General features: G+C 44.6%; 4 protein-coding genes across 4 annotated transcripts; 2 read left to right on the forward strand and 2 right to left on the reverse strand.

The window, feature by feature from the left end:
- The first annotated feature begins 222 nt into the window (after positions 1-222).
- AGABI2DRAFT_192134 (hypothetical protein) lies at positions 223-2789 on the forward strand. The gene is made up of 9 exons (XM_006460357.1): positions 223-392; positions 460-562; positions 610-724; positions 777-829; positions 883-1490; positions 1544-1870; positions 1930-2165; positions 2234-2467; positions 2518-2789. The coding sequence occupies exons 1-9, from the start codon at positions 278-280 to the stop codon at positions 2716-2718; spliced, it is 1992 nt and encodes a 663-aa protein (XP_006460420.1). The 5' UTR covers positions 223-277; the 3' UTR covers positions 2719-2789.
- Positions 2790-2982: 193 nt separating this feature from the next.
- Positions 2983-4531, reverse strand: AGABI2DRAFT_177985 (hypothetical protein; the record flags this gene model as incomplete). The annotated part of the gene is made up of 11 exons (XM_006460358.1): positions 2983-3009; positions 3232-3272; positions 3335-3361; positions 3431-3478; positions 3538-3576; positions 3752-3850; positions 3923-4054; positions 4114-4146; positions 4200-4259; positions 4319-4448; positions 4499-4531. The coding sequence occupies 11 exons, from the start codon at positions 4529-4531 to the stop codon at positions 2983-2985; spliced, it is 669 nt and encodes a 222-aa protein (XP_006460421.1).
- A 1038-nt stretch (positions 4532-5569) lies between these two features.
- On the reverse strand, positions 5570-7682 carry AGABI2DRAFT_177986 (hypothetical protein; the record flags this gene model as incomplete). The annotated part of the gene is made up of 9 exons (XM_006460359.1): positions 5570-5738; positions 5801-6273; positions 6330-6587; positions 6639-6727; positions 6776-6853; positions 6906-6981; positions 7036-7162; positions 7213-7610; positions 7656-7682. 9 exons carry the CDS (start codon positions 7680-7682, stop codon positions 5690-5692), a joined length of 1575 nt encoding a protein of 524 aa, XP_006460422.1. The 3' UTR covers positions 5570-5689.
- Positions 7683-8461: 779 nt separating this feature from the next.
- On the forward strand, positions 8462-11022 carry AGABI2DRAFT_67868 (hypothetical protein; the record flags this gene model as incomplete). The annotated part of the gene is made up of 7 exons (XM_006460360.1): positions 8462-8730; positions 8785-8937; positions 8993-9690; positions 9754-10236; positions 10284-10441; positions 10493-10640; positions 10697-11022. The coding sequence occupies 7 exons, from the start codon at positions 8462-8464 to the stop codon at positions 11020-11022; spliced, it is 2235 nt and encodes a 744-aa protein (XP_006460423.1).
- Between the last annotated feature and the right edge of the window lie 1635 nt (positions 11023-12657).

The following is a 12657-nucleotide window of genomic DNA, read 5'->3' on the forward strand; positions in this document are numbered from 1 at the left end:
CATCAAGGAAGAACTTTGTGACATGGGTATGTGTTGCGTGGAGACTGTCGAAGAATGAGTTTGCCTTGTTGAAGGAAGAGATGATTGTATCAATCCAAGGGCCACAGATCACAAGAATAACTAAGATCATAAACGCCTGCGAGCGCTTATTCGAGCATGTGACATGAAGTCACGAGCTTAACGCACCAGCTCACTGACCTTCAAGTTTACACGTCGACAATCATCTCCTCCGCTCTTTTCTCCAGAACCCAGCCTCGGCTCCTAGTCTTTGCCAACGATGGCAAACTATCACTACGATGAAGGCGGCAGCTTGGCTGCATACTTTCTCATCACTATACTTGCTTTGGTCCTTACCCCGATGACGCTGTCTTCAATTAGCAAGAGACCAGCGAGTATGTTGCTTTTCTTATCGAGATTTATTGACGGTGTTTCTCATGGACGGCCAACGTGTGTATTTAGAACAACATCCGAGAGGCTGCCAGTGTCAGGCGTGCCTTGACCAACGAGCAAGGATTGCAAAACGAGAGAAGGGCACAATACTGGCCTTTAATCTCAGCAAGAAGTATGGTTCTTTTCTCCCAAGATTCTATGATACTAATATCTATGCAGGACATACTTCCTAATTGCTGGCTGGACACTGTTCGCATTCCTCTGCTATAAGGTCTCCGGCGCTGTGGTCGAGAACAAGCTCTACAATCCTTTTGAAATCCTTGGAATCAGTCCAGTGAGTTCATAATTTCCGGAAAGTCAATTACAAATTATATATGCAAATACAGAGTCTGTCTGAGAAAGATATCAAATCTCATTACAAGAAACTCTCGAAACAATTGTACGTCACAATACGAATACTCCCGTTTTGCCCGTTAACTCAATTATAATCAGCCATCCGGACAAAGTAAAACCATCAGCCAACGAGACCGCGGAAGAAATTTCAGATCGTTTCGTTCAACTCACCAAAGCCTACAAATCCCTCACAGACGAAACAATCCGCAAGAATTGGGAACTATATGGCAACCCGGATGGCCGTCAAGAGATGTCCATGGGTATCGCTCTACCAAAATGGATCGTCGAATCTCACAACAATATCTGGGTGCTTGGAATTTATGGTTTGATTTTCGGGGGTGCCTTACCTGCCCTAGTCGGCCGGTGGTGGTTTGGTAGCAGGCAAAAAACGAAAGACGGTGTAAATGCGAAATCAGCTGCCGTTTTCTTCAAAAGCTTGAAGGAAGAGAGTATGATGGAAGAAGTCGTTGGCACACTCGGCAAGGCATATCAATTCGAAATGTCAGACGTAGGCGTCAAAAAGGTGGATGTAAATATTGATAGGCTTGAAAGTGAGATTGAGAAGAGGGCTGGTGTGAAGTGGAGTGAAGTTAGGAAGATCGCGAAGGACGTCGACGGCAAACTCCACGTGAAACGTCGGAGAGCACTCGTTTTACTTTACGCTCACTTGCTGAGAATTGATATTTCCGACGAAAAATTGCAAAAGGGTGTGTGTCATTGTTCTATTCTAGCTGACTGATGTTGATTACTTGGTTTATAGAACAAGCTCAGATTCTCCTTCAAATTCCTCTTCTTTTAAATGCTCTCCTCAACGTGTCAATCTCACGCAATTGGCTCCTACCATCGTTGGCAATCATGCGTCTCAATGCCTATTTCGCCCAAGCTCTACCTCCGGTCGAGGACGAGCGGCTACGACTTACTCAACTACCTTTTATCCAGAAGGCGGACGTTGAGACCCTTGGTGATGCCAAAAACTTGACGGATGTTGCGGATATCCTCGATTCAAAGAAGGATAAGCGTGCCAGTGTCGTTCGAAAAGCATTGGAAAGGTGGGGTGCCATCGATATCGTCGATGCTGCTTTTAAAGGTTCGTTACCGTGATCCCATAGCTTTTGTCAACTTGCCTGATCATTATATTGTTTATAGTCATTGGTGAACGCGGCGTGACGCCATCTTCTATCGTATTCCTCGTCTTGAAACTTCGTATCAGCCCACCAGGAAAAAAGGTTCAACGTAAAGAGCTCAGTGTGGATGAAACCAAGCGGGCCATCAAGTATAATGAGAAGCAGGATGATGAATTCCTTTTATCGAAAAGTGAGATGGAGGAATTTACAAACGAAGAAACCGTTGCCACTAGTGCACATGCACCTTACTGGCCTGGGGTATGTTTTATATTCTGATCTATTTAACCATTTACTAAACCTTGTATATGTTTGTGTGGAATTTATAGGAACGTAAACCGTCGTGGTGGGTTGTCCTAGCAGACGACAAACTCAATCGCATAGTCGTTCCACCTTTCAAAGTCACTGATGTACCCTATGCCAATTCTGATGCTGAACACGAGCGCGACTATCGATCATACAAAATTCAATTCCAGGCTCCACAAAATGTGGGAATGTTCACATGGAAGGTTTATTTGGTCTCGGATACATTCGTTGGAGAAGATGTGACTAGAGATATCATCGTACGTATCATAATATCTATAATGGTGCTCAAACTGACTCTTTCTTATAGTTGAAAATCGAGCAGCCTCAGGCTATGGAATCACCTGACGATGAAATTTCAGATCCTGAGGAAGATTCACTCGCGGGTCAGATGGCTGCCATGCGTGGTGGGAAGGTGAAGAAGCTTGCAGATCAAGGAGATGATGATGATGAGAGTAGTACTGACGATGATGAGGAAGAGAATGAGAGTAGTGATAGCGACAGCGATTAGATATGTAGGACTTTATTTGCGTATGTGTGGGTATGGGTGTGGGTGTGGATAATTGATTTTCGGTTTCCGCGAGTAATGCCCTTTTCTTTCTCTCTTTCCATTCTTTTTTTTTTTTGCACAAGGTTACAGTAGTTGGTATATTGTCCCGCCGTTTCTTTGTACTAGGATTAAATACCGCAAATAATAATACCAGCCTCCAGGCCTCAGGAAAATCGAATGGAAATATACATTAATTATAAATCTGAGATCCTTGACAGAAAGCTTCTAGCCGGATTCGTTGTTGAACCTCGCCTAGTTCTCGAATATGGAGGACGACTCTGCAAGCCAGTACAGAGTGTATAACTCGCTCCATCCTGTCAATTTTCCGAAAAGGCACGATAAACAAGGAGAAGACACGCCGAGTACAAATAAATACCCACATTACCAATAAGTTAACGTAGTCACCCTAGACAGAAGTTTGATGAGGACGGGAAAATGCCATATGGAAAGAAGTCAAGAAGTCTGAAAACTTACTGGAAGCCTGAGAATAATGACCGTATTGAAGATAGAAAGAGCTGAGTAGGTGAGAAGGAAATCGTCTGTCAGGGATGGCTTCAACTTTTTCACTCGGACTAACCGGATAAATACACGTAGTAGATGATTCCTGAACGAGGAGCACCCACAATGTATCAGTGATAATTCAAACAAGAAATGGTTTAGTGTCCTGGCTTACCATCACTATACACAACCCGCATAAACTGAGAATCCCCTCCTGATCGCACTATTTGGCGAAATGTCAGCGATAATTTGGAGCGGTAGGTGCATAAACAAATAGCTTACACGCTGATATACCTCGGATCGCCATCAGAGCAAGAACACCTATACGCGTGGAGTGAGAATTCGTGAGTAAAACCGGCAATTGCGCATAAGTCAATGACGTGGGAGAGATCATCGGTAAACAAAAATAGCAACGCCACATTACGGTAAAGTGGTGGAAGTTGGGTGGAAGTTGGGTGGAAGTTGGGTGGAAGGACAAGGAAAAAATTGAACGTACAAGCATCAAATATCATAAGAACAATGTAGCATGCAGATAGAATGCTACTTTCGTCGACCATGATGCATCCAAGAAGTTGAGGGACGGGAGAAACCCCATCTATGTGAATTCAAATTCAAAGAAGTTAAGTTGGTGGAGGCGTGTAGTGATGTGGGAAGGAAAAAAACGCACGAGTTGTTCTACTCAAGTAAAAACCCAAGACGATGAAGCCCACTGTCCATGTAGAGATGAAGAGTAGAGGAAGACCAATTAATAGCCGTTTATCTTTATTCCAGACCGCGTACGTCCTCAGACTTAAGATGACTATACGACACGGTTCAGTTGCTGTTCATGTAAGACGCGTAGTATTGAAATATACGCACGCTCCGCACATCCCATGCCAATTATAAAAGTCCCTGGCAAATTTTAAGAGAGGTATACACGAATGGAAGATATGTAATTGGCTTACAAGCCGCGTACTCGTACGTTATCCGACAAAGTGACGGGGAGAGAACAGTGCCAAATTGACCTATTTCGTGAATACATTTAAGCAATAAGTGAGGAGCTCAGGACGGTAGGAATGCTTACGATACATGACCACCGACGTGTCAATGAAAGGCAAGTACCGCGTGAGGAAGTAGAGCACCTTCGTTACGTTCCATCTGCCGCGCCACATCAAGGACACTTCCATGTCCATAGTCAGGAGCCAGTCCAGCGCCTATGAAACTGTTAGAATACTCATTTAATTACTGTAGTTGAACGACGAACCATGATAGTCACGCTCGCGACTTTAAAATCCATATGTCAGCTTGTGCAATCCATGCTACGCGTTTTATACGAACCATTGCAACACTTTCCATCCGTGAATTAATTTTTTTGATAATGAAAGAAGCTAATAAAAACATACATTGACCTGTCTGCTTCGCTCAATGCCAACTTCGAGCCTCTCAAGTAGTTGGAGCGGGCCTTCCATTCACGCTACCTTGATGGAGGGCGAGGGTATAATTGCGGGATAAAGAGCGAGACGGTAAAAAGGGAAAAACTTCGCTTGTGGAGTCGCTCTCACAGCTTTTATCCATATTATGGATCGAAGGTAACCGGAAACGGCAGGTAGCGATTATCGTGGTGTGTCCGCAAAGGTCCGCAAGACGCGGAAGTAAAAACAATGAGGCTCAGAAACCTTATTGGTAATGTTAATGATGGGTGGGAATCACTTATGTTGCCGACGAATGTATTTCTCAACATATGGATAACATATTACATAATTACATTTCTCCCAATTGAGAGTTTAGTTCGAATTCCGGTATGCCAAGAGATGCGAAGATGTCTTAAGTTGTTGGCTGAAGGTTTTAGAGCTTTGAATTCGATAGGTCAATGGCCATCAAGATGTTTTGATTTCAACGTTTCCGAGATTTCAACATCGCAATTGCAGTGGTCTGATGTTGTATGCTGTAACACTCATTGGGCTATGTCATCAAAAACTGGGCCAGACAATATGAGCACTATACTAGCAGCGTCATTGAAAGTACATTTGACATTCTAACCATCCACTACCTATTTACTATTCTGAATGGAGATACAAATCCGAATAAGACCTGAAGCTATAGGAACTGCCGAGTTCTACCGTCCATCCCCTGAGCTAAAATGGTTCGTATTCGTATACTGATCATAGGTCCATCAAGTATCAAGTATCAAGTATCAAGTGTTCAAGTTTCAGAACAGCATCACGCTTGAACAGCTGGCTACAGCAAAAGGGAGTGGAACGAAAGGCAGGCTGTATCTATGCATGGTATCACGCGGGCTGAGGCAGGATAGATGGCAACACTCAATCTCGAGCATATGCTGGACGAAAGTTGACTCAGCCTCCAGATCAGATCGAGGCAGCCAAAAAGGGGCCAAGTTCTATAACTAGATAGAAACTTATTGAAGTGTATTATATTATTTTCACCCGTCGCGTCTCTAAACAGCTTCTCGTTTACGTGGTGCAGCCCTCAAAATATCATCCACCCTGTAAATCGGTCAATAACCGCACAAGTCGCGAAAGAAATTATCCAATTCAACAGCACATACCTCACGATCATCTCCGTAGCCTCACTTGCACTAAGCACAACCTGTCGCTTCAACTTGTAACTTTCCGTTATACCCAGATTCCTCATCGAACCAATACTCCCTTGATCCATATCCAAACCGGCATCATCCTGTCCTTCATAATGTGCAGCTCTCAATCTCGCCACAAGATCACTGGAATCATGACCAGCGTTATCCGCCAATATGACCGGTATTTGCCTCAGAGCTCTACTAAAAGCCTCAGTTGCAATCGCACATTTTCCTTTGACATTTCTTGATGCTTCTTCGACTGCACAACTCATCAGCATTTCTGAACATCCCCCACCGAGAACCGTTCGGGTCTCCCTGACGGTTTGGGAGAGAACAGAGAGAGCGTCATGAAGCGACCTTTCGGCTTCGTCGACCATTTGATTTGTTGAACCGCGGAGAACGACTGTACATGCTTCACCCGCTGCGACGCCGGAGAATTTAATGAGCTATCAAAAGGAAAATCGTTGAGCCGATGGAAATGTAAAACAAGAGCGAGCCGTACCTTGTCTTCACCGATCATGATTTCTTCGATCAAGTCACATTGGCCCAACTTGACGAGTTCTGGATGATCGAATGTACTTGCAATCTCACCGCCAGTGACTAATGATAGTCTCTCTACACCTTCAAAATCTGCATGTTCGATGACCATGATTCCTTTTTCTGACAGGAGAGATTCTGGATAGTTGTAGATGAGCTGGCGGTTGACGAAGACATTGATGCCATGTGAGGCTATTGCTTCGACTTTGGCTTTCATTTTTTCCTGTATTGAACGGTGAGGATCGAATGAAGTAAGGGGTGCATGGCAACATACACGCTCTGCACGTTCGAGTTCAGCGAGTTTGCTAGTGCCATCAACTTTGAAACGGGCGCCGAATACTTTAACCTTGTCGGTGTCCATCGCTGCTCAAGGATCAGTCAGGACCGAATGGCGGTGATGCCTGTACGAACATGTGTTGGCGACGAGAATTTTGCAGTTCTCCAAGCGCTTTGGAGAGTTCACAGCGATCGTCTTGTCAAGAATGAAACCTGGAGGCGATTAAGCTTCGCAACACAAATTGACCGGGCAAGGTGTACGTACCTTCGTCAAGATACGAATCGGTGAGTTTGCCTCCAACTTTTTTGATGATTTGAATGTGTTCTAGATCGACCGAACCCTTTCAATTAGAGTTATTAGATATGACCCTCTTCATGAACGACGTCCCGCGTACCTTTAATCGTAGCACAGCATCGACAGCGAGATTGGCAAAGTAATTCTTATCCTGCGATAGGACTTTTGAGGATATCGTTGTTCGTGCAATATTGAATAGGTCTTGGCGGAATTTTTCAGGATCAGAGCTGATATACAGGATTGAATAACGAGGATGTATCAGATACAGACGACGCACGAATGATCAATAGCGCTCTTCTCCAGCGCCTTCAACGCAGCAGCACTCGCGATCCGATAACCCTCTATAATCGTCTGTGGGTGTATTTTTTGCGCAATAAGTTTTTCAGCTTCCCTCAACAACTCTGCGGCCAAAACCGCAACCGAAGTAGTACCATCTCCAACTTCATCGTCCTGTACTTTTGAGATGTTGACGATGATTTTGGCGGCGGCGTTGTCGAGTTGAATGGCTTTCAAGATAGTTGCACCGTCATTTGTGACATTAATTTCTCCTGTGGATCCTGACTGGAGAATTTTGTTCATGCCCTTTGGGCCGAGAGTGGATTTGACGAGATCGCCGAGAGCAATGGCACCGACGAAGGATGACAGACGTGCATTCTCTGCCCTTTCTTCAGTTGCCTGCGTGGCTTGTTAGATGTGATTGGTGAACTAGAGTAGACGTACCTGTTCGTTGAAGATCGGAGCTGACATGGTTCTGGGATCAAACGCGTCGATAAATAAATTCAGTCATCGACTTGATTTGTCTTTCCCACGGTCACTGATCGCTTTGATCTTATATCAAGCCAGCTCACAAACCAAAAACTACAAAGAGGATAGCAAAAAGGAAAGATACGTGGAGCTTGTTGAGTTCAGAAAGAGCAATCTAGTCTGTCTATCGACGAGGTAGTTGAATGTTGATCAAGTTCCAAGACCTAGGCTAAGAGTATTGATAGTAGACAGAAGATGATAATGTCCAATGAATTATTGTAATCAAAATGCTTCCAGACTAATAGCTTTGAGACTTAAAGCAATTGTGTGATATGACAGCAAGGTAATGAATTGCAGTAAGTATTTCTATTTCAGGCGGCTTGACTATTGTATTTCAGGTGAATATCCATCATAAAAAGCCTACGAAGGTGTTATGTACAGATGAAAAGAAATTTAGTCGTTAAGATTAGGAATTTGCTGAAAAGTGGTCCACCAGCGCGTTTGGCACGGAGAGGTGCAGACTCACAAGGTGAAGTCCTCAGTACAATGTAACTAATCTCAAGAGCAACTGAGGCACAGGTCGACTCACCTCCTTTTGATTCGAATATGATCCGGAGGCTCAGGGATGAGGACGACGTTGTGCGTGATGAGCGCATGACAGTCGCGCTGTTTTTGACTATTTCTTATATAGCTGTGTTTTCCCACGGTCACAAAATATTGACCTGATATAGAAGACGGTGGACACATCACCAGCTCAGCACTCTCTTCCAAGGCCACAAGCCATGGCTGCCAATGTTCGATTCCGACGACCAGCATCTCCACCTCCAGGCATCGCATATGCTGGTCAGACTAGGTTTCCACAGCAAAGACAACATTACGACGCCGACGAAAAACGAGCAGCAGCCTCCAAAGGCTTCGGCCCAAGAAGAACTAAATCCTATCCTTCGGGAGGTCTTAACCTGACAATGGGAGAGCTCAAATTGTTGTTCCTAGTCGTTCTAATTGCTTGCGGTGTCCGGTTGTTCAGACTTTCAAAACCTCACAGCGTTGTGTGAGTATTCTTCCATACTCCCAATTTGGATATGAGTTTACGTGGTCGTTCCAGTTTCGACGAGGTACATTTCGGAAAGTTTGCTTCGAAGTACATCAAGAGCCAGTATTTTGTTGATGTCCACCCTCCTCTTGCCAAGCTCTTAATCACATTCGCTGGCTTCGCCTTTGGTTATAATGGACATTTTGATTTCAAGGATATTGGAAAGTACGTGTGCACGTTTCCTCTGACCTACTTTTCCCTCAATATCTTAATGCTGCAGAATGTATGAAAATGTACCATACGTCGCGATGCGAATGGTTCCGGCAACGCTGGGCGTTGCAACCGTCCCCCTCGCCTACCTCACTCTCCGCGCACTTGATTGTCGCGCTACCACCGCTCTTTTGGCTTCACTCTTTATCACATTTGAAAACGGCCTCGTCACTCAATCAAGACACATCCTTCTCGATTCTCCCCTCATTTTTTTCACAGCACTTACTGTATTTTTCTGGACCGGTTTTACCAACGAGGACAAGCACGAACCATTCACTACAAATTGGTGGACATGGCTGGTTTTATCCGGCCTTTCTCTAGGTGCCGTCGTCAGCTGTAAATGGGTCGGACTATTCACCATTGCAACCATTGGCGTAAGCACCATCTGGCAGTTATGGAATCTACTTGGTGATCTTCGCGTTACTCCACGGCTGTTCATTCGACATTTCATGGCTCGCGCTATATGCCTTATCGCTCTTCCCATAATATTCTACATGCTCATGTTCCAAATCCATTTCCTAATCCTTGAAAACTCGGGCGACGGAGATGGCTTCATGAGCTCCGAGTTCCAACATACACTCAAAGGCCGCGGAATGGCAGACACGTTTGCAGATGTATCTGTCTATTCCACCGTCACAATTCGACATGTTAATACTCAGGGTGGATACCTACATTCTCATCCTCATGCGTATCCTGGTGGCAGTAAACGTATGTTTCTTGATTCCATTAACTTTGTTTCTCACCACATAACTAACATTTGACGTCATTCAGAACAGCAAATCACTCTTTATCCTCACCGTGACCACAATAATGAATGGCAGATCGCCAACGCTACGGTTATATCTGATTATGACCCTACATCCTTAGTCCACATCACTCCCAATATGCGTATCAAGCTCCTGCACACTGCAACCGGAAAACGCCTCCACTCTCACGACGTTCGACCTCCTGTTTCCGACGTCGATTTTCAGAACGAAGTTTCAGGGTACGGTGTGCCCGGGTACGACGGCGATGCCAATGATGATTGGATTGTCGAAATTGATGACGGTGATTCACGGGATATGGAGTCGTATAAACGTTTACGAACGCTTAGAACGAAATTCCGCTTGAAACATCCTATGACTGGTTGTTACTTATTTTCTCACAAAGTCAAATTGCCAGATTGGGGTTTCGAACAGCAGGAAGTTACGTGTAATAAGAACGCGGTTCATGATAATTCGCTTTGGTACATTGAAACTTCAGAGCACGTAAATAGTAGGTCACCTTACTTTCTTCGTTTCTTTGTTGCTCATGTGTTTTAGATTCACCTAATGCGCCCAAAGTCAATTATAAACTTCCAGGGTTTTTCGGCAAATTCTTTGAATTACAAAGAGTTATGTGGACGACCAACGCGGGACTTACAGATCGTCATACTTTTGATTCAAGACCTGATTCGTGGCCGCTTCTTCGTCGTGGCATCGTACGTTGATCTATTTCTGTCATTGACGTTGTTGACTAAGTCTGGCTATAGAATTTTTGGGTCAAAGATCATAAACAAATCTACCTAATGGGAAACCCTATGATATGGTGGTCGAGTACACTCGCCGTAGTACTATACGCTCTCGTTCGTGGATTTCTTGTCCTTCGACAAAAACGCGGCTATCGCGATTTTGACAATAGTAAGCATCAACCTCTTCTGACATCGTTTATCCAACATAACTAACGATTCTAAAAGCCAAGGTTGTCAAATACAACACGCTCTGTTCATTCCTCTTCATCGGTTGGGCCTTACACTATTTCCCATTCTTCCTGATGGCGCGTCAACTTTTCCTTCACCACTATTTCCCTGCTCTATATTTCGCTATTCTGTTGTACTGTTCTGTCTTCGATTTGGTAACGTCGACGTTGAGACCTAGAGTGAGATTGTACGCTGCTGGGATTTTGGTTGTGCTTGCTATTTGGAATTTCCAACATTTTGCACCGCTTGCATACGGGACTGAATGGACGAGGGCGCAATGTGAGAATGCAAAATGGATGAAGACTTGGGATTTCTCTTGGTGAGTTAGATAATATATTGCTTGGAGTAAAATATACTGATGTTGGCTGGTCGATTAGTGTTGATTTCTACGATGAAGTACGTGTATTCCTTTTGGTTCGTTGGCTCTTCGATGCTGATAGAATATATATAGTACTCTCAATATCATGGTTCCCAAGGTACAGGACTCAAAGAGACCCTTGCTGTTACGCCGGAGAATGGCGCTCCAATCGTCGTAGACCCTCTAGTCGCTCAAGCCGGCATTCATCAAGACCCTCCAAATCATCACAATCAACAAGAGCAAGGAAAAGCAGCTGACCTAGAACAGGAACACACGACTATCGATCCTGGTAAACCAGAACCCGGCAGAAACATATTTGCGGGTGATGGTGAAAATGAAAAAGCGAAGAGTGATAGTGTTGGAGTACCATCTGATGAAGGTGACGCAAAAAAAGAGATTAGTTCGGTGAACGTTCCTGCTCCCACAACTGAGATAAAAGTAGAGGGAAAGGAGGGGTTAAAGGGGGAGAAGGAAGATGATAGAGGAACGCAATCTACTGAGGGAGAAGGAAAGGTGACAATGGCCATGGCTGCTGACGGTGCTACTGAGAGGAAGAAAACTCCCGAAACGGAGAAGGAAGCAGAGGGAGGAGAACAAGGAGAAGCTGATGGAAAGAAAGATAGACCTCTAGTGGGGCCTCATGATGAAGCTGGAGAAGAGGCTGAGAGAGTTGCCGAGGAACTGTTTGGAGACGATTCGGATGAGTGAGAGAGATAGTGGGTTTTATTAGGACTTTCCTTCGGGTCGATGGCACTTTCTCCGGATTCGTAATAAAGTAATTAGACTGGAGTAATTATTTATCTAATCTTTTATTTCCACCTGGTCCAGCGCTACTTAGTATACTACCTGAGGTATTGGCCGTCTGGTGGAAGTAGTGTTAAGTCCAGAGGCCCGGAATCAATATCAATGTTGGGATACATTGACAGGATGTTGACAGATGATCATGATATATGATGATGAGTGGGGATATCAAGGGGACCCTGAGGCTTTCTCATTCAAACCTTGCTTCGTGCCAGCTTCGTGCTGATAAATGAAATTGCGCTTAAAACCTCAACCGAGGTCACCAACAACACAACAATATAACCTCAATCACTCATCATATACACCGCCGAGCGGCAACTAGTAGCCGATGACGTCTCAGTAGCTACGAGAACCGTCTGCAGGGTTAAAACAGTCTCAGAATTGACACTGCCCTGCTGTCCATGTCAACTGCGAGTGTTTTACACTACGGGCGCTTGCGGTCACGTCAGTTACGTGTGAGCTGTATTTCTACGGATTACTCTTTCCTTCTCTCTTCCCTCATCTGGAAAAAAGGTTGCCTACATTGCCTTTTCCCGCATGCCCATGGGCTTTCCGAACTACCAGTAATTCATCCCCTCCGGACCAGTCAAGAATGGACATGGCTATTGATATGATTTGGATTAATCGATTCAATAATGTTAGTCCCCGCTTAATTGGTTTTTGGCCTGTTATCATTGACACTTACTTCGACTGAAATCTTAAGTACTGCAATGGTAGGCTTCACCGTCCGCATCTCTTATTGGTCTATGGCTGATCGGTATCATCCTATACTTACTTAGTGGCCAGCTTAACGTTGTTG

Source organism: Agaricus bisporus (assembly GCF_000300575.1).
Source record: "Agaricus bisporus var. bisporus H97 unplaced genomic scaffold AGABI2scaffold_4, whole genome shotgun sequence".
Lineage (NCBI taxonomy): Eukaryota > Fungi > Basidiomycota > Agaricomycetes > Agaricales > Agaricaceae > Agaricus > Agaricus bisporus.